The sequence below is a fragment of the Felis catus genome, chromosome A1 (genome assembly GCF_018350175.1).
Source record: "Felis catus isolate Fca126 chromosome A1, F.catus_Fca126_mat1.0, whole genome shotgun sequence".
Lineage (NCBI taxonomy): Eukaryota > Metazoa > Chordata > Mammalia > Carnivora > Felidae > Felis > Felis catus.
Genome location: NC_058368.1, coordinates 210671499 through 210694020, shown reverse-complemented (window position 1 = coordinate 210694020; position 22522 = coordinate 210671499). Strand labels below are relative to the sequence as shown.

Genomic DNA, 22522 nt, shown 5'->3' with positions numbered 1-22522 from the left:
AACTTCCAAATCTCAAAATTATGTATTTGGTCTGAGCCACTGATATTTTAAAAGGATTAATGCATTTTCTTAAAGGCTAGAAGAAATGATAAAGTTCACATTGGACTTTTATAAATACTAAAAATTCAGGTGCAAAAACAAAAATGTGAAATGCTATGTCTATGTTCTACTCTTTTTATTTCTAAACAAGGAAGGATAGCTATTACTCTGGACCTGAAATATCCAAATACATGTAGGAGCCTTTCCTGACTCTAGAAGGTACTTCTGTCAGAGGGGTTAGACAGATATTTTTAAAGCAGATTTATTTATTTTGTTTTTCTATTTCTTTTTTTTATTATATGAAATTTATTGTCAAATTAGTTTCCATACAACACCCAGTTCTCATCCCAAAAGATGCCCTCTTCAATGCCCATCACCTACACTCCCCTCCCTCCCACCCCCCATCAACCCTCAGTTTGTTCTCAGTTTTTAAGAGTCTCTTATGCTTTGGCTCTCTCCCACTCTAACCTCTTTTTTTTTTCTTTTTTTTCCTTCCCCTCCCCCATGGGTTTCTGTTAAGTTTCTCAGGATCCACATAAGAGTGAAAACATATGGTATCTGTCTTTCTCTGTATGGCTTATTTCACTTAGCATCACACTCTCCAGTTCCATCCACGTTGCTACAAAGGGCCATATTTCGTTCTTTCTCATTGCCACATAGTACTCCGTTGTGTATATAAACCACAATTTCCTTATCCATTCATCAGTTGATGGACATTTAGGCTCTTTCCATGATTTGGCTATTGTTGAGAGTGTTGCTATAAACATTGGGGTACAAGTGCCCCCATGCATCAGTACTCCTGTATCCCTTGGGTAAATTCCTAGCAGTGCTATTGCTGGGTCATAGGGTAGATCTATTTTTAATTTTTTGAGGAACCTCCACACTGTTTTTCAGAGGGGCTGCACCAGTTTGCATTCCCACCAACAGTGCAAGAGGGTTCCCGTTTCTCCACATCCTCTCCAGCATCTATAGTCTCCTGATTTGTTCATTTTGGCCACTCTGACTGGCATGAGGTGATATCTGAGTGTGGTTTTGATTTGTATTTCCCTGATGAGGAGCGATGTTGATCATCTTTTCATGTGCCTATTGGCAATCCGGATGTCTTCTTTAGAGAAGTGTCTATTCATGTTTTCTGCCCATTTCTCACTGGATTATTTGTTGTTTGGGTGTGGAGTTTGGTGAGCTCTTTATAGATTTTGGATACTAGCCCTTTGTCTGATATGTCATTTACAAATATCTTTTCCCATTCCGTCGGTTGCCTTTTAGTTTTGTTGATTGTTTCCTTTGCTGTGCAGAAGCTTTTTATCTTGATAAGGTCCCAATAGTTCATTTTTGCTTTTAATTCCCTTGCCTTTGGGGATGTGTCAAGTAAGAAATTGCTACGGCTAAGGTCAGAGGGGTGTTTTCCTGCTTTCTCCTCTAGGGTTTTGATGGTTTCCTGTCTCACATTCAAGTCCTTTATCCATTTTAAGTTAATTTTTGTGAATGGTGTAAGAAAGTGGTCTAGTTTCAACCTTCTGCATGTTGCTGTCCAGTTCTCCCAGCACCATTTGTTAAAAAGACTGTCTTTTTTCCATTGGATATTCTTTCCTGCTTTGTCAAAGATTAGTTGGCCATACTTTTGTGGGTCTAGTTCTGGGGTTTCTATTCTATTCCATTGGTCTATGTGTCTGTTTTTATGCCAATACAATGCTGTCTTGATGATTACAGCTTTGTAGTAGAGGCTAAAGTTTGGGACTGTGATGCCTCCTGCTTTGGTCTTCTTCTTCAAAATTACTTTGGCTATTCGGGGCCTTTTGTGGTTCCATATGAATTTTAGGATGGCTTGTTCTAGGTTCGAGAAGAATGCTGGTGCAGTTTTGATTGGGATTGCATTGAATGTGTAGATCGCTTTGGGTAGTATTACATTTTAACAATATTTATTCTTCCAACCCATGAGCACGGAATGTTTTTCCATTTCTTTATATCTTCTTCGATTTCCTTCATAAGCTTTCTATAGTTTTCAGCATACAGATCTTGTACATCTTTGGTTAGATTTATTCCTAGGTATTTTATGTTTCTTGGTTCAATTGTGAATCGGATCAGTTTCTTTATTTGTCTTTTTGTTGCTTCATCGTGAGTGTATAAGAATGCAGCTGATTTCTGTACATTGATTTTGTATCCTGCAACTTTGCTGAATTCATGTATCAGTTCTAGCAGACTTTTGGTGGAGTCTATTGGACTTTCCATGTATAATATCATGTCATCTGCAAAAAGTGAAAGCTTGATTTCATCTTTGGCAATTTTGATCCCCTGATTTCCTTTTGTTGTCTAATTGCTGATGCTAGCACTTCCAACACTATGTTAAACAACAGTGGTGAGAGTGGACATCCCTGTCATGTTCCTGATCTCAGGGAAAAAGCTCTCAGTTTTTCCCCATTGAGGATGATGTTAGCTGTGGGCTTTTCATAAATGGCTTTTATGATGTTTAAGTATGTTCCTTCTACCCCGACTTTCTTGAGGGTTTTTATTAAGAAAGGATGCTGAATTTTGTCAAATGCTTTTTCTGCATTGATTGACAGGATCGTATGGATCTTATCTTTTCTTTTATTAATGTGATGTATCACGTTGATTGATTTGCAAATGTTGAACGAGCCCTGCATCCCAGGAATGAATCCCACTTGATCATGGTGAATAATTCTTTTTATATGCTGTTGAATTCGATTTGCTAGTATCTCATTGAGAATTTTTGCATCCATATTCATCAGGGATATTGGCCTGTAGTTCTCTTTTTTTACTGTGTCTCTGTCTGGTTTAGGAATCAAAGTAATACTGGCTTCATAGAATGAGTCTGGAAGTTTTCCTTCCCCTTCTCTGTTTTGGAATAGCTTGAGAAGGATAGGTATTATCTCTGCTTTAAATGTCTGGTAGAATTCCCCAGGGAAGCCATCTGGTCCTGGACTCTTATTTGTTGGGATATTTTTGATAACCGATTCAATTTCTTCGCTGGTTTTGGGTCTGTTCAAGCTTTCTGTTTCCTCCTGTTTGAGTTTTGAAAGTGTGTGGGTGTTCAGGAATTTGTCCATTTCTTCCAGGTTGTCCAGTTTATTGGCATATAATTTTTCATAGTATTCCCTGATAATTGCTTTTATTTCTGAGGGATTGGTTGTAATAATTCCATTTTCATTCATGATTTTATCTATTTGGGTCATTTCCCTTTTCTTTTTGAGAAGCCTGGCTAGAGGTTTGTCAATTTTGTTTATTTTTTCAAAAAACCAACTCTTGGTTTCATTGATCTGCTCTACAGTTTTTTTAGATTCTATATTGTTTATTTCTGCTCTGATCTTTATGATTTCTCTTCTTCTGCTGGGTTTAGGCTGCCTTTGCTGTTCTGCTTCTAGTTCCTTTAGGTGTGCTGTTAGATTTTGTATTTGGGATTTTTCTTGTTTCTTGAGATAGGTCTGGATTGCAATGTATTTTTCTCTCAGGACTGCCTTCGCTGCATCCCAAAGCGTTTGGATTGTTGTATTTTCATTTTCGTTTGTTTCCATATATTTTTTAATTTCTTCTCTAATTGCCTGGTTGACCCATTCATTCTTTAGTGGGGTGTTCTTTAACCTCCATGCTTTTGGAGGTTTTCCAGACTTTTTCCTGTGGTTGATTTCAAGCTTCATAGCATTGTGGTCTGAAAGTATGCATGGTATGATTTCAATTCTTATATACTTATGAAGGGCCGTTTTGTGACCCAGTATGTGATCTATCTTGGAGAATGTTCCATGTGCACTCGAGAAGAAAGTATATTCTGTTGCTTTGGGATGCAGAGTTCTAAATATATCTGTCAAGTCCATCTGATCCAATGTATCATTCAGGGCCCTTGTTTCTTTATTGACTGTGTGTCTAGATGATCTATCCATTGCTGTGAGTGGGGTGTTAAAGTCCCCTGCAATTACCACATTCTTATCAATAAGGTTGCTTATGTTTGTGAGTAATTGTTTTGTGTATTTGGGGGCTCCCGTATTCAGTGCATAGACATTTATAATTGTTAGTTCTTCTTGATGGATAGACCCTGTAATTATTATATAATGTCCTTCTTCATCTCTTGTTACAGCCTTTAATTTAAAGTCTAGTTTGTCTGATATAAGTGTGGCTACTCCAGCTTTCTTTGACTTCCAGTAGCATGATAAATAGTTCTCCATCCCCTCACTCTCAATCTGAAGGTGTCCTCAGGTCTAAAATGAGTCTCTTGCAGACAGCAAATAGATGGGTCTTGTTTTTGTATCCATTCTGATACCCTATGTCTTTTGGTTGGCGCATTTAGTCCATTTACATTCAGTGTTATTATAGGAAGATATGGGTTTAGAGTCATTGTGATGTCCGTAGGTTTCATGCTTGTAGCGATGTCTCTGGTACTTTGTCTCACAGGATCCCCCTTAGGATCTCTTGTAGGGCTGGTTTAGTGGTGATGAATTCCTTCAGTTTTTGTTTGTTTGGGAAGACCTTTATCTCTCCTTCTATTCTAAATGACAGACTTGCTGGATAAAGGATTCTCAGCTGCATATTTTTTTTTGTCTGTTCATCACATTGAAGATTTCCTGCCATTCCTTTCTGGCCTGCCAAGTTTCAGTAGAGAGATTGGTCATGAGTCTTATAGGTCTCCCTTTATATGTTAGAGCACGTTTATCTCTAGCTGCTTTCAGAATTTTCTCTTTATCCTTGTGTTTTGCCAGTTTCACTATGATACGTCATGCAGGAGATCGATTCAAGTTACGTCTGAAGGGAGTTCTCTGTGCCTCTTGAATTTCAATGCCTTTTTCCTTCCCCAGATTCGGGAAGTTCTCAGCTATTATTTCTTCAAGTACACCTTCAGCACCTCTCCCTCTCTCTTCCTCCTCTGGAATACCAATTATGCATAGATTATTTCTCTTTAGTGGATCACTTAGTTCTCTAATTTTCCCCTCATACTCCTGGATTTTTTTATCTCTCTTTTTCTCAGCTTCTTCTTTTTCCATAACTTTATCTTCTAGTTCACCTATTCTCTCCTCTGCCTCTTCAATCCGAGCTGTGGTCATCTCCATTTTATTTTGCAGCTCATTAATAGCATTTTTTAGCTCCTCCTGGCTGTTCCTTAGTCCCTTGATCTCTGTAGCAAGAGATTCTCTGCTGTCCTTTATACTGTTTTCAAGCCCAGCGATTAATTTTATGACTAGTGTTATAAATTCACTTTCTGTTATATTGTTTAAATCGTTTTTGATCAGTTCATTAGCTGTCGTTATTTCCTGGATGTTTTTTTGAGAGGAATTATTCCGTTTCGTCATTTTGGATAGTCCCTGGAGTGGTGTGGGACTGCAGGGCACTTCCCCTGTGCTGTCTTGAAAACTTTCATTGGTGGGTGGGGCCACAGTCATACCTGATGGGCCCCCAGCCCACCGCTGGGGCCACAGTCAGACTGGTGTGTACCTTCTCTTCCCCTCTCCTAGGGGCAGGATTCACTGTGGAATGGCGTGGCCCATCCGGGCTACTTGCACATTGCCAGGCTTGTGGTGCTGAGGATCTGGTGTATTAGCTGGGGTGGATCGGCAAGGTGCACAAGGGCGGGAGGGGTAGGCTCAGCTCACTTTTCCTTGTAGATCAGCTTCAGGAGGGGCCCTGCGGCACCAGACGGGAATCAGACCTGCCACCGGAGGGATGGTTCCACAGAAACACAGCATTGGGTGTTGCGCAGTGCAAAGAAGTTCCCTGGCAGGAACCGGTTCCCTTTGCGATTTTGGCTGGGGGATGGGCAAGGGAGATGGCACTGGCGAGCGCCTTTGTTCCCCACCAAGCTGCGCTCTGTTGTCCATGGCTCAACAACTCTCCCTCCAGTTGTCCTCCAGTCCTCCCACTCTCCGAGCAGAGCTGTTAACTTATAACCTTCCAGATGTTAAGTCCTGCTCACTGTCCGAACACACTCTGTCCAGCCCCTCTGCTTTTGCAAGCCAGACTCCGGGGCTCTGCTTGGCCAGCAGGCTGCCCCTCCACTCCGGCTCCCTCCTGCCAGTTCGTGTAGTGCGCACTGCCTCTCCGCCCTTCCTACCCTCTTCCATGGGCCTCTCGTCTGCGCTTGGGTCTGGAGAATCCATTCTGCTAGTCTTCTGGCGATTTTCTGGGTTATTTAGGCAGGTGTGGGTGGAATCTAAGTGATCCACAGGACGCGGTGAGCTTAGCGTCCTCCTACGCCGCCATCTTCCCAGAAGCCTCAAATCTCTATTTCTTTTTTAATGCATGTGCATGTGATTTGAAATTAGTGGCAGGCAAAACAGACTTCTTTTGGACAGAATAAAATGGATTAGTGTATAAGAGCAAAGCATTTAAAGTGTGGTGATCTTTTATGAAATACTTTGGAATAGTGAGCCAACCAGATGATTAAATTATAAATTCCAATCCAGTAGTTTAACAACTCAAGTGTCCCTGAGTTGACAAAAAACAAATCTATTCTAACTAATTTGGATGCAAATTTAAAAAAATAAAAAATAACATTAAAAAATCTATGATTTGCATGTATTTGAGACATCTTTATCCCATACTCACCAAAATATTTTGCTCTTGTGCTCTACTGTATGTAGGAAAACCTAGAGTTGTTTTTCTTTTGTAATTCGACCTATTCTGAGCACAAAGTCGAAGGAAGTTTCCAAATTAAAATATAAAGTCTCAGTATTTTGCCCAATCTAAAATGATTTATTACCTAGCCAAAAAAAGACATTTTGACTTCGCTGAGAAACAGTAATGAGAGCTTATCAGGAAATTGATTATAATTTTCATTTTAAAATGTCTTCTGTTTCTCTAAAGTTTACAGTTTTAAATAATATGAATAAAATGATTGTACAAATACCCATTTGGGTACTATTTTAGCAAAAGAAACAAAATCCCTGTCACACAATCTAATTGAAAAAATATTTTTCATTGTATTGTAGGCATAATAGGACATAAATCATTTACTGACATTCTGCTGGATTTGGTAACCCTGAACCTTGGAACAAACAACTTTCCTAGTATTTGGATGCACCTCACTCAAACTGAAGTAAGTTTCCATTTTGTTTGAGTTTCAAAACTCAGAATTCTTCTTATTTAAGTCAATAGTTTAAAAATCACCAGTAGGAGGGCGCCTGGGTGGCTCAGTCAGTTAAGCATCCAACTTCAGCTCAGGTCATGATCACAGTTTGTGAGTTTGAGCCCTGCGTCAGGCTCTACGCTGACAGCTCAGAGCCTGGAGCCTGCTTCAGATTCTGTGTCTCCCTCTCTCTCTTCCCCTCCCCTGCTCATGCTCTGTCTCTCTCTGTCTCAAAAAATAAATAAGTAAATAAATATAAAATAAAATAATAAGAATAAGAATAAAAAACAGTAAAAATCACCAGTACTTGTACAGTGTCTGAAATTTAGTAGGCAATTGATAAAACTTGAATGAATATATAAATGAACTTGAATGTAAGATGTACTGTGTGCGTGCTTAGCATTTAAAGAATGAATGACGATGTTAATAGTCAATGAAACATTATGGAGACTATAAGGCTCAGCCTGTGAATTTGTATCTGTTACTTCAGGAAGGAATGATCCTAACCAGTAACAGTAGATGATTCTGGCAGTTCTTGCCCTGTTCCTTAAGGATGTATCAGAAAACAAAATGGCTATAGTATCTCCCTGCTGGCTGTAGGGCCCTTTCCCAGCCACTTCTATAATCTTTATTCTTCCACTGTCAAAACGGTACTATCACTGGAGTCAAGTCACACATGTAAATTTGTTGTGTAACAGTAAGCAAAAAACCCAAATGTCAAGGAAGCAAAAAGTGAAACACTGTCTAGGGACTGTCTGGTGTGAATTGGGGAACAAGCCTGAGAACTGGCTCTATTCACCAATATAAACTCCTCTTTGCTTCATCTGAATGCCTTACAAAGAAACAGGAAGCAATAGAGCTTCAAGAGAGAATCATACAAATATTCCAATGGCATTTCCTGTTTTCTTCTAGTTGCAGGAGTTAGCATCTTTATTAATAATTAACTCAGCGTTTGTGGACTGGCGGAAATTCCTATTAGTAATCTCGATGCCTTGGCCCATCCCCCTGGAGGAAGAGCTCCTTGAGACCCTGCAGAGGTTCAAGGCTGTGGATGAAGAGCAGTTGGGCACCATCACTTTCGAGCAGTATATGCAGGTTGCTACCAGCACATAGTGGCACTAATAATACCAGGGTGCTTTTGACCTAAGAAATGTATTACTCACTGATGTCACAATGCCAGGTCTTGGGCCAGTGTTCTGCCCTTTGACTGTCTATGTCTGGGTACCTGTTAGCAGCAGAGACACTGTCCAAGTCCCAGGTGGAAGTCTAGATTCCACCCCCCCCCCACCCCCCAGGGAAAGGATATAGAAAAAACCAGAGATGCTTGGGGAACTAAGAGTTCTGAAAAAAGTCACATAAACTTCATTATCCTTCTTCCAACTCCTACACAGTGAACTTGGCTGTAAATTAGAATCACCTGCAGAGCTTTTAATATGTCTAATGCTCAATATCCAGTACTCTTGGAGTGACAACAGTACTATCCAGGAATATGAACACAGGGAAAGGGGAAGATTTTTTTTTCTTTTGGTGAATGATGAAATATTTTTTGACAAGTTGAGTTTGAAATGTCTGTGGGAAATGCAGACAGAAACATCCAATCTGATAACAGCAGATGCAGGAGGGGTTGCAAGTCACTATCATGTAGGCAATTGTTAAGTTTATGAATGGATGAGACACCCAACGGAAGTATGGAAAGTGATGGATAACTCAGTAACATGATACCTGGTCATTGTGCTTGGCAGATGGTATTTATACCTGGTGGCCATCACCAGAGTAATTTTGGGGAGTCCAGAATCCAGATTGCAGAGAATTGACTAAATGGTTTTCAGGAAGTAAAGATAAGAAAAGTCAATTCATTTTTTAGAAGTTTTAGTAATGAAGGAGAATAAAACCCCGTAACTAAGAGGGCCTGAATTACTTATTTTGTGTCAACTAATTGAAATCATCCTATTGCTCACCATTGCACATTGCTGGTAGACACAAAAGATGTAAATGTTTATAAGGTACTAATTCTGAAATAGGGTAATACTCTGTACGCTCCTATATCTCATGTATATTTCAATCTTGAAAGAGCACATCCCTTCCTGGTTCTCTTTTTGACCTTAATTAACAGATGGCATGCTTATAGACAATCCTGGTGTTCCCACATTCATGCTGTTGAGCCAGAGGAAGTAACACTAGAATATGAGGAGGTTCCTTCAAGAGGAGGTTCCTGATCAAGACAGGTGCTCAGCTGATTGTGCTTTTTGATATATGTTCTTCCCAAGTAGAGCAATTTATGAATTCTATCACTGTGTTCAGCTTAAAACATGTGAAAAATGATTTTGTGAAAACAAAAACAGCATAACAAAACTTACTCTCTTTTCATCATCGGGTTAAGATTTTTAAAAGTGAGCACTTGCGAAATTACCAATATTCACTATAGTCTGTGCCAATTAACACAGGATATCAATTTAAACATCCTTTTGTACAACGTGAAGCGAACAAAGGATGTTGGCAATTTTTACTAAAATGCTGAGCGAAAACCAGAAAGCTCCTTTACCAAAAGTGTAAATTTCTTAGAGAAAGCTGGCTGCTGCATTTGAAAGAAACTCAGAAGTACTTATCTGAACACCTCCTGTGTCTGGGGAGCAGTTGATTTCCAAGGTTGGCATTCTCCCTGTCCACCCAGATCCCCGCACAGGAGCCCCAGGACAAGAAGACCCACTTGACCTTCACACATGACTTTCCCAGGTTTCCAACACTTGGCCAGCTTAAACATACAGCATATACACATACAACAAAAACAAAAACAAAACAAAACAAAACAAAAGTTATATGGGAAAAGTCAAAACCACTTCTAGAGCAAAATTTTATGAGATGTGTTAAAAATGCTACATTAGAACAGTAAAATAACATAACATGCACCACTGAAATGGAGTTCTCTAGCACAGAAGGGCTCTCTACTCGGCTTTTTTGTTCTGTCTTTTTTCTTTTCTTTTGATGAACAGCAAGCTCGCCACAACAGCCACTTAAGAGTGTGCTGATTTCTCCAGCGTCTAAAATGGAATGAGAGAGTTAAAGTGGGTTGGGCTGTGTACCTGGGCTGGGCGCTGCAAGGATAAAAGCCCCCAGCCATCCTGCAGCTGTCTCTCACATGCTTGCCTCCACCGCATGTGGAGACTGAGCCACACTGTGTAGGATTCTTTGATATTGAACTCCCAGCTCACCTTCTGTCTGTGAGGATGCGTGTTATTGCAGGCTCAGTGAGCCAGATGTTCTGGGATCCAAACAATGCAGCACTCACTCTTTAAGAAAAAGTTTAAAAAAAAAATACATTGGCCATGTCGTGGCAAGAAAGAGGGGGCACTTCCATCTTTTAAGGAGAAATCACCTAATAACCCAATGAGTCAAGACATGGGTGACAAAACCTTGTTGCATCAATGTAAACCCTCCTATACAAGTTCACATTTAACGTTTCACATTGCTAAAATTTTCACAGATGACTTTTTTTTTAAAATATAATTTATTGTCAAATTGGCTAACATACAGTGTGTACAGTGTACTTTTGGTTTTGGGGGTAGATTCCTGTGGTTCATCGCATACGTACAACACCCAGTGCTCATCCCAGCAAGTGCCCTCCTCAATGCCCATCACCCACTTTCCCCTCTCCCCGCCCACCCATCTACCCTCATTTTATTCTCTGTACTTAAGAGTCTCTTATGGTTTGCCTCCTTCCGTCTAGGTTTGTAATTATTTTTCCCCTTCCCTTCCCCCATGGTTTTCTGTTAAGTTTCTCAGGTTCCACATATGAGTGAAAACATATGATATCTTTCTCTGACTGACTTATTTCACTTAGCATAATACCTTCCAGTTCTATCCATGTTGCTGCAAATAGCATGATTTCATTCTTTCTCATTGCCAAGTAGTAGTCCATTATATATATAAACCACATCTTTATCCATTCATCAGTTGATGGACATTTAGGCTCTTTCCATAATTTGGCTATTGTTGAAAGTGCTGCTATAAACATTGGGGTATATGTGCCCCTATGAATCAGCACTCCTGTATCCTTTGGATAAACTCCTAGTAGTGCTATTGCTGGGTCGTAGGGTAGTTCTATTGTTTTTTTGTTTTGTTTTGTTTTTTAAGGAACCCCCACACTGTTTTCCAGAGAAGCTGTACCAGTTTGCATTCCTACCAACAGTGCAAGAAGGTTCCCATTTCTCCACATCCTCGCCAGCATCTGTTGTTTCTTGATTTGTTAATTTTAGCCACTCTGACCAATGTGAGGTGGTATCTCAGTATGGTTTTGATTTGTACTTCCCTGATGATGAGTGATGCTGAGAATCTTCTCATGTGTATGTTGGCCATCTGGATGTCTTCTTTGGAAAAGTGTCTATTCATGTCTTCTGTCCGTTTCTTCACTGGATTATTTGTTTTTCAGGTGTTGAGTTTGGGAAGTTCTTGGATACTAACCCTTTATCCAATATATCATTTGCAAATATCTTTTCCCCATTCCTTCAGTTGCCTTTTAGTTTTGTTGATTGTTACCTTTGCAGTGCAGAAGCTTTTTATCTTGGTGAGGTCCCAATAGTTCATTTTTGCTTTTAATTCACTTGCCTTTGGAGATGTGTTGAGCAAGAAATTGCTGTGGCTGAGGTCAAAGAGGTTGTTGCCTGCTTTCTCCTCTAGGGTTTTGATGGTTTCCTGTCTCACATTTAGGTCTTTCATCCATTTTGAGTTTATTTTTGTGTGTGGTATAAGAAAGTGGTCTAGTTTCAACCTTCTGCATGTTGCTGTCCAGTTCTCCCAGCACTATTTGCTAAAGAGACTTGTCTTTTTTCCATTGGATACTCTTTCCTGCTATGTCAAAGATTAGCTGGCTGTACCTTTGTGGGCCCAATTCTGGGTTCTCTATTCTATTCCATTGGACTATGTGTCTGTTTTTGTGCCAGTACCATACTGTCTTGATGATTACAACTTTGTAGTAGAGGATAAAGTCTGGGATTGTCATGCCTCCCACTTTGGTTTTCTTCTTCAATATTACTTTGGCTATTCAGGTTTGTTTGTGGTTCCATACAAATTTTAGGATTATTTGTTCTAGCTTTGAGAAGAATGCTGGTGCAATTTTTATTGGATGCATTGAATGTGTAGATTGCTTTGGGTAATATTGACATTTTAACAATATTTGTTCTTCCACTCCATGAGCATAGAATGCTTTTCTATTTCTTTGTGTCTTCTTAAATTTCTGTCATAAGTTTTCTATAGTTTTAAGCATATAGATCTTTTATATCTTTGGTTAGGTTTATTCCTAGGTATTTTTTGGTTCTTGGTGAAATTGTAAATGAGATCAGTTTCTTGATTTCTCTTTCTATTGTTTCATTATTGGTGTATAGAAATGCAACTGGTTTCTGTACAATGATTTTGTACCCTGAGACTTTATTGAATTCATGTATCAGTTCTAGCAGCCTTTTGGTGGAGTCTTTGGGTTTTCCATTTAGAGTATCATGTCATCTGAGAAAAGTGAAAGTTTGACTTCTTTGCCAATTTTGATGCATTTTATTTCATTTTGTTGTCTGCTGATGCTAGGACTTCCAACACTATGTTAAACAACAGTGGTGAGAGTGGACATCCCTGTCATGTTCCTGATCTCAGGGCGAAAGCTCTCATTTTTTCCCCATTGAGGATGATACTAGCTGTGTGCTTTTCATATATGGCTTTTAAGATGTTTATGTTATTTTCCTTCTATTCCCAACTTTCTTGAGGGTTTTTATTATGAAAGGATGCTATATTTTGTCAAATGCTTTTTCTGCATCTATTGACAGGATCATATGGTTCTTATCCATTCTTTTATTAATGTGATGTATCATATTGATTGATTTGCAAATATTGAACCAGCCCTGTAGCCTAGGAATGAATCCCACTTGATCATGGTGAATAATTCTTTTTATATGCTGTTGAATTCGATTTGCTAGTATCTCATTGAGAATTTTTTCATCTATATTCATCAGGGATATTTGCCTGTAGTTCTCTTTTTTTGCTGGGTCTCTGTCTGGTTTGGGAATCAAAATAATGCTGGATTCATACAATGAGTCTGGAAGCTTTCCATCCATTTCAATTTTTTGGAACAGCTTGAGAAAGATAGGTATTAACTCTGCTTTAAATGTTTGGTACAATTCCCCTGGGAAGACATCTGGTCCAGGACTCTTATTTGTTAGGAGATTTTTGATAACTGATTCAATTTCTTCACTAGTTATGGGTCTGTTCAAATTTTCTATTTCTTCCATTTGAGTTCTGGTAGTGTGTGAGTGTCTAGTAATTTGTCCATTTCCTCCAGGTTGTCCAGTTTGTTAGCATCTAATTTTTCATAGTATTCTCTGATAATTGTTTGTATTTCTGATGGATTAGTTGTGATAAGTCCTTTTTCATTCGTAATTTTATCTATTTGGGTCCTCTCTCTTCTTTTTGAGAAGTCTGGCTAGGTGTTTATCAACTGTGTTTATTTTCTCAAAAAACAAGCTCTTAGTTTCATTAATCTGTTCTCCTGTTTTGTTTTGTTTTGTTTTGTTTGGATTATATGTTGTTTCTTTCTGCTCTGATCTTTATTATTTCTATTCTTCTGCTGGCCTTGGAGTTTCTGCTTCTAGTTCTTTCAGGTGTGTCATTAGATTTTGTATTTCGGATTTTTCTTGTTTGTTGATATAGGCCTGGATTGCAATGTATTTTCCTCTTAGAACTGCCTTTGCTGCATCCCAGAGGGTTTGGACTGTCATGTTTTCATTTTCATTTGTTTCCATACATTTTAAAATTTCTTCTTTAATTTCCTGATTGACCCATTCATTCTTTAGTAGGATGTTCTTTAACCTCTGTGCATTTTGAGGTTTTCCAAACTTTTTCCTGTGGTTGATTTCAAGTTTCATAGCATTGTGATCTGAAAATATGCACAGTATGATCTCAATTCTTTTGTGAGCCAGTATGTGATCTATCTTGGAGAATGTTCCATGTGCACTTGAGAAGAATGTGTATTCTGCTTCTTTAGGATGAAAAACTCTGAATATATGTCAAGTCCATCTGGTCCAGTGTATCATTCAGGACCATTGTTTATTTCTTGATTTTCTGCCTAGATGATCTGTCCATTGTTGTAAGTGAAGTATTAAAGTCCCCTACAATTACCACATTCTTATCAATAAGGTTGCTTATGTTTGTGACTAATTGTTTTATATATTTGAGTGTCTCTGAATTGGGTGCATAAACATTTGTAATGGTTAGCTCTTCTTGATGGATAGACCCCACAATTATGATATATGCTCTTCTTCATCTCTTGTTACAGCCTTTAGTTTAGAATCTAATTTGTCTTTTATAAGTATGGCTACTCTGGCTTCCTTTTGACTTCCAGTATCATGATAGATGGTCCCCTCAGTTTCAATCTGAAGGTGCCCTCAGGTCTAAAATGAGTCTCTTGTAGACAGAAAATAGATGGGTCTTGTTTTTTTATCCATTCTGATACCTTATGTCTTTTTATTGGAGCATTTAGTCCATTTACATTGAATGTTATTATTTTAAAGGTATGGATTTAGAGTCATTGTGTTATCTGTAGGCTTCATGCTTGTAGTGATGTCTCTGGTCTTTGTGGTCTTTGCAACATTCCATTCACAGAGTCCTCCTTCGGATATCTTGTAGGGCTGGTTTAGTTGGTGATGAACTCCTTTAGTTTTTGTTTCTCTGGGAAAACTTTATCTCTCCTATTCTGAATGACAGCTTTGCTGGATAAAGAATCCTTGGCTGTATATTTTTCCTATTCAGCATATTGAATATTTCCTGCCACTCACTTCTGGCCTGCCAAGTTTCATTAGATAGGTCTGCTACTACCCTTATATGCCTACCTTTGTAGGTTAAGGCCCGTTTGTCCCTAGCTGCTTTCAGAATTCCCTCTTTGTCTTTGTATTTTGCCAGTTTCACTATGGTTTGTCATGCAGAAGATCAATTCCTGTTATGTCTGAAGGGTGTTCTCTGTGCCTTCCGGATTTCAGTGTCTGTTTCCTTCCCCAGATTGGGGAAGTTCTCAGCTATGATTTGTTCAAGTACACTTTCTGTCCCTTTCTCTCTCTCTTCCTCTTCTTCTGGAACTCCTATGATATAGATATTATTACATTTCATTGAATCACTTAGTTCTCTAATTCTCCCCTCGTGGTCTAGAATTTTTTTTATCTACCCTTTTTCAGCTTCATCTTTTTCCATAATTTTATCTTCTGTTTCACTTATTCTCCCCTCTGCCTCTTCAATCCTCATGGTGACCACCTCTAGTTTATTTTGCACCTCATTTACAACATTATTTAATTCAACATAAGTATTTTTTAGTTCCTGATCTCTGCAGCAATAGATTCTCTGCTGTCTTCTATGCTTTTTTCAAGCCCAGATATTAATTTTATGACTATTATTCTAAAATCTTTTTCAGTTATATTGTTTATATTTGTTTTGAGCAATTATTTAGCTGTCATTTCTTCCTGGAATTTCTTTTGAGGAGAATTCTTCTGTTTCATCATTTTGACTAGTTTTCTGTCCCTTATGTGTTTTAAATCTTGCTATTTGCCCTGCACCAGTGAGCACTACTTTGTTTTTTTAATGTTTATTTATTTTTGAGAGAGAGAGAGAGAGAGAAACAGAGTGTGAGTGGGGGAGGGGCAGAGAGAGAGGGAGACACAGAATCCAAAGCAGGTTCCAGGCTCTGAGCTGTCAGCACAGAGCCCAATGCAGGGCTCGAACTCACGAACCATGTGATCATGACCTGAGCCGAAGTCGGACGCTTAACCAACTGAGCCACCCAGGCGCCCCAGCACTACTTTCTTAAAGAAGGGTCATACACTGTCCAGGGCCTGGCCCTTCAGGCGTGTGTTATTTGCTCTCTGTTGTTATGACTTTGGTTGCTTTATCTCTGTACTCATAGTGATGTTTTGGACCCTCCACCAGGTGTGCTTTAATTTGTTCATTGAATTAGCCCTGGAAAGGAAAACAAACAAAAAACAAAAAACAAAAACAAATGAAACAAAACACAAACAAAAACAAAAAACCAGAAACACCCTCTACCACTAAACCACGGTGGGAGTGGTGTTGATGGAAGAGGCCTTATCTCATACAAAGAGAGAAACGACAGGGGCGGGAAAAGAGAAAAAGAAAAGAAAATTGACCAGAGAAACTCTATGGCTTAATCCAGAGAGAGAGAGAGAGAGAGAGGAAACTAAAGAAGGAGAGTAGAACAGGTATAAAGAGAATAGATTAAATATGTCTGCTTAAACAAACCAACAACCAGAATAACCAGATTAGAGGAGGAAAGAAATAAAAAAGAGAAAAGGAAGAAAAAAATTATATATATTATATATAAAATATATATATTATACATAAAATATATATGTTATATATTATATATAAAATATATATTATATATTATATATATTATATATAAAGTATATATTATATATATAATTATATATATTATATAAAGTATATATTATATATAATTTTTATATATTATATATTTAATATGTATTTATTTATATATAATTTATATTTAATACAGATTATATTATGTATAACATATTATATTATACTATATATTATATATTGTATATATTATAATATACATAATATAATATACATATATACATATATGTATATTATATTATACATAATATAATCTGTATTAAATATAAATATATTTAAATATATAAAATTATAGGGGCGCCTGGGTGGCGCAGTCGGTTAAGCGTCCGACTTCAGCCAGGTCACGATCTCGCGGTCCGTGAGTTTGAGCCCCGCGTCAGGCTCTGGGCTGATGGCTCAGAGCCTGGAGCCTGTTTCCGATTCTGTCTCCCTCTCTCTCTGCCCCTCCCCCGTTCATGCTCTGTCTCTCTCTGTCCCAAAAGTAAATAAACGTTGAAAAAAAAAATTATATATATATAATAAGAATTGTCCAAGAATTAAATCAGGAAATGCAAAACTGCTGGATGCCTTGGAACCAATGGCAGCGCTGGTCTGGAGGAGGGACTGTGTGGTGACTCAGCCTCAATCCCGCTACAGTTACCAGGCACGGAGGGGCGTGGTTTGGTGTAGGCGGGTCCCACCTCCACTGTGGGCCTGCTGTCCTTCCCTGAAGCCCCACCTTGTCAGTGACAGGGAGAAAAATGGTGACACCACAGTCTCACCTCCCCAGACCTGGTGGCCCAAACCACTCTGTTCAGGCCATCCTTGCAGTGCCCCACTGGCACCAATGAGGCAGTTTGTCCTGGTCCGATGACTCCCGTACCTCCCTGGCACTAAGCTGGGATTTAAACCCCAGTGTCTTAAAGGGTCCCTCTCCCTGCACCCCGGTTCCAGGGAAGTGCTGCTCCGCGCCGCCTATATATATGGCCCGTGGCTGGTTGGCGCAGGCAGTTTTTGCCCTTTGAACAGCTATATACCTTCCCACAGCCATCCAGGGAAGGGGTTGCTTTCTCCCACTGCGGACTGTGCCTCTGAGCTAGTTACGGAGCCCAGCACTGACTCCCTTCCTTCCCAGGTGCGCTAACTGGGCAGCCTGCCCCAGTTCGGAGAAAGCCCCGCAGTTAGAGATTGGATCTTTCTCCATCCCCATCCATGGTCTTTCTCTCGTCCAGATACAGTCCTACACTTTCCCAGCTTCTTTTTCTCTTCCCTTTGTCTCTCCGCAGAAGGGGATCCCTCCCTTCCATGCCTATGCTGCCCGTTTCATCTCTCCCAGTTCACAATCACGCACCTATGGCCCACCACGTTGTCCCCGTGGGTCCCCCAAAGACCTCTCTTTCACTCAGCAGCCTGGACTCTTCGAATTCAAAGTCCTTTGGCCTCAACACTGCTGTGTTTAAGGGACAAGGGAATTTCAGGTTCTCCTACTTCTCTGCCATGTTGGATCTACCCACGGATGACTTTTTAGTAATTATAAGTTATTTTCCAGTCAGGTTAGTTTTTTTTTTTTTCCTTTCTAAAGTGGCTCTCTTGTGTGCATAATACACGATTTTTTCTTAATTTATGCAATAGCATATATTATTAGAAAACTAGTATGAATGATTCCTTGATTTTAAGGATCAGGGGAAATTCCTGTGCATTGAAACAATTAAACATGGAATTGAGTGTTGGTTGAGCAATAGTAGGAGGGTTTGAGATCCTCTGTTTCCTTTTTTCCCCTCTAGCTTCATTTAATATTTCCTCTTCATCCCCAGTTTTCAGCAATGATTACTGTGTCGTTTGGTGTGGTTTTCTTCATGTTCCTTCTGCCTGGGGTTCACTGAGCTCTTGAAAATCTGTGGGTTTTGTAATTTTTGTCAGATTGGAAACTTTTGAGGATTTTTTTCTAAATTTTTTTTCTGCACCCCCACCCCTTCTCAAAATCTAATCACGTATGTACTCTCCCAGAGGTCACTGAGGCTTGGTTCATTTTTTTTCCCATTTTTTTTCTCTATGCTTTACTTTGTATTCATTTCTATTCCTATGTCTTCAAGTTTACTGATGATTTCCTCTGCAGAACTGAATCTGTTATTATTAATACCATGTGGTGTATTTTTCATTTCAGTTATTAAATTTTTTGTCTCTAATAATTCAGGTTGGTTCTTAGTTGTATCTTCCATTTCTCTCAATATATGCATGTGTTTCTCTATCTCTTTGAACAAATGAAATGTATTTAGAATAGACAAATGAACATCTTTCACTGTTCATTCTATCATCTGTGTCATTTTTGTGTTTGTTTTCTTTGAGTGATGTTTCTTCTGACTATGGGTCATATGTCATGGCTTTTCTGAATACCTAGTAACTTTATACTGGATGCCAGATGTTGTGAATCTTATTTTGTTGGATGCCCAACTTTATATACGTTTAAATATTATTGGGCCTGCATCAGTGTTACTTGGAATCACTTCTATCCTCTCAAGGTTACAATAAAATTTGTAAGAATGGGTCCAGAGTGGCCAATCTGGCCCCACTGTTAAGGCAGTTATCTCCTGGGTGCTCTCTTCAATGCCTGTGTTTGAGGAGATCCTTCCACTCTGCCTGGTGGAAACATGGACTCTTCCCAGCCCTGTGTGTGTCTCAGGAATTGTTCAGCTTACTCCTTTCCTCTGGTTCTTTCTCCAGCTTCTGGTATCTTCCACAAACACACATCCACAGATTGGCTATCACTCAAGACTTGAAGAGATCCCTCTGTGGATCTCTATGGCTTGTCCTCAGTGCATCTTTAGTAGTCCACCCTGAAAATTCTAGCCATCTCAGCCTGCCTCAATAATAGAGTCTGCCTTCTCAAATCAGGAAGGTCACCAGGCTCTATTTGGATGCCTCTCCTGGCACTGAAGCCTAGAAACTCCATCCAGGCTGGAACACTAATAGGACTCTTTGGTAGCTTCCCTTAGTTCAGGAATTAATGTGCTGTATTGCCTGTTGTCTGATGTCTGGAAAATCATCTTTCATTTATGTTGTTTATTTTTCTTGTTGTTTAAGACAGAAGGGTAATTCTGAACTTTGGTGCCCCAACATGTCTCTTATCTATGTTCTTTACCTCTATTCTCCCATTGAGTGGTACTTACCCTCCGCAGATTAGCTATTGGGCAAGGGTCTCCTCTTGGTCAGTACAAAAGCACATTCAAAGCCTGAGCTCATGCTGGACTTTAAGCTTCTCCTGGGTCTTCTCTCTCACAGGGTTCCACATGACCAGCATCTCCTTTGTTCCAAATTAAAAGAAACCCCAGGTCTCACCTTTGGGACCTGTATCCGCTGACAAGTTACCCAATGCCATTCCAGCCTTTTCTCAAAGCACAGGTGATCCTTGGAAGAGCATAGGCCAGAGTCAGATTAAGCAAGCCAATGCCTCTTGGAAATAGTGCTGAGAGTGGGTTGTCACTCTGGAAGATGGTAAGAAAGCTAGACCTAGGAACAAAATTCATATGAATATGAAGTGCTTACCATTTACAAAAATTAAGCATGACACGACATATCCTTTAAACCTAAGACATGTTCAACAGCAGGCATGAACGGCAACACCTAAAGGAATGGACCAAATATCCAGTGTGTGGTATAAACAAATCAAATTGGAGTTCAGAGGCAAGATCAAGGAAGGTGTCTCTAGGGAAGTGTGATTGGAACAGAGAATGCAGAGATGTTCAGGTTTACATGGGTGGGCAGGAAGTCACATCAGGTAGGAGGGATGATGTGAACAACACAGCAAGAGTAGGAAATGTTTCTGAGCAGAGAATGATAAGACAAGGTTAAAGTTTTGAGGAAAGTGATATGGTTGCACATTACAAGCTGAAACAAGTAAAAGGGAGACTAGAAACCAAACCAACTCGGAGCTGACTGGGGTGGCCTGTGACAGAAGTAAAGAGGCTCTGCACCAAGGTGTCAGGAGTAGGGATGGAAGGAAGGAAGAGAGAGGCATTGCCAAATGGGAATCAGAGGATTCTGTGATTAGTATCACATAATGGGCCGAGAAAGAGGGATGTCATTAAAGAGTAGGCCATTGAGCTCTTGAGTCAGTCACTCAGCAAAAGTTTTTCCAACACTGTGCACTGGCAGCATCACACTAGACTCTGGGAATAGAGAGCAACATGAACAGAACATGAGGAATGTGAGTGAGGGTTATGAGTGCAGACCCCTCCAGAATATCGCCATGCAGGCAAGATCTAGGGCAGTGACCTCCAAACTTCATCACATGTTCTGATGGCTAAAATAGAGCTAGGACCCCCAAGATGTGGATTTTCATTTATAAATTATACGTGTGTACTACTGAACTAATACATTATTTACATTATCAAATTTTTAAATAAAAATGACATAACAATGTTATCAAAATATGTGTAAGTGGAAGTTCTGGTATTTTCTCCTGCATCCCCTTGGTTTTTGCCCCCTATTTCGGAGACCAGTGCTCTAGACAGTTGAACAAGATGAGTTCAATCCCTATGGCTTTGAGAGGAACAATCCTTTAATAATTTTCATTTTTATTTTTTGTATAGGCTGGTCTGTGGTTTACGAGAGATGAAGATCTAAAAATTCCAGAAAATCCCCTTGAACCCCTGCCATTCAATAGAAAGGAACTTCTTATAGAGGTAATTGCTGAGATCCTTAAAAAAAACCTCACTACTACAACACTGATAATTTCTTAATCTTTTCTTCCACTTGGTAATTTGTTTCAGATTCCAACCCCCACCCGACCCCCAGTTGTAGACTTTAATGTTCATAAGGTAGCAGCACAGAAAAGTTCTGGGGGAGGAGGCAGGGACCAAAACCTTAAGACAGAGCCCCGCTGTTAACTCTCTGTGTGATCTTGAGCAATTTTCGTAATCCCTCGGGTCTCACTTTTCTCATCTGCCAGGTAAGCCGTTACTCGACACATCTGTCTCTAAGTATCCTTCCAATTCTAAAAGCTTAGGATAAGGGCAATCATTTTACGAACACAGTAACCACTCCACCTTGGGATACATCCCAAGACCACAAGTGTGTGCCTGAAATTGAGGATAGTACAGCACAAGCAGGGGAAGGGCAGAGGGAGAGAGGAAAGAGAATCTAACACGTGCCCCATGCCCAGCACAGAGCCCAATGTAGGGCTCAATCTCATGACTGTAAGATCATGACCTGAGCTGGACACTTAACTGACTGAGCTACGCAGGCATCCCTTACACTGTTTTTTTCTATACATACATATGATAAAGTTTAACTTATAAATTAGGCACAGTAAGAGACTAATAGTAATAGCTAATAATAAAATAAAAATTCTAACAATATGCTGTAAGAAAAGTTATGTGACTATGGTCTCTCTCTCTCAAAATTTCTTATTGGACTATACTCACTTGTCATGATGTGAGATGATAAAATGCCTACATGATGAGATGAAGTACGGTGAATGATGTAGGCATTGTGAAGTAGTGTTAGGCTACTAGAGACCCTCTGATGATTTGTCAGAAGGAAGATCATCTGCTTCCGGACTGAGGTGGACCACAGTGGACCGTGGGTGACTGAAACCACAGAAAGTAAAACCACAGATAATGGGGACTACTGTATATGTTTTTGTTCATTTCTCTTTGATTTTGATTAACTTGTACAACATACCAAGGGTTGCATAAGTATTTCCCATGACCCTTTAGATTATTATCAATAATATTATTATCAATATTATTATTATCAATAATATTATTAGCCTCTATCCCTGAGGCCACAATAGAAAACAGGACCTTAATATATGTAAAGTACTCTGGTTTGAGTGCAAATGTTTAAAATATGAAAATATACCTAATACAACCAAATTCAATAGACTATGAGAAAAGTTGAGCTGTGGATTTAGACATCTCTGCAAAGTAGGTGTATTGATTGTCCAATTTCCAGGCAGCCATTTGCTCATAACTGCAGTATGAAACTGAACATGACTCTAATTACAAACTTAAAGTG

General features: G+C 39.4%; 1 protein-coding gene across 1 annotated transcript in view; it reads left to right on the top strand.

Moving 5' to 3' along the window:
* The window catches only part of SPEF2 (sperm flagellar 2), a 185765-nt gene that overhangs the window by 145303 nt on the left and 17940 nt on the right, over positions 1–22522 (top strand). Inside the window, exons 31-33 of the mRNA XM_011286553.4 lie at positions 6969–7075; positions 8018–8200; positions 21094–21186. Of these exons, the coding sequence (XP_011284855.2) occupies positions 6969–7075; positions 8018–8200; positions 21094–21186 (383 nt within the window). The remainder of the gene's footprint in view (positions 1–6968; positions 7076–8017; positions 8201–21093; positions 21187–22522) is intronic.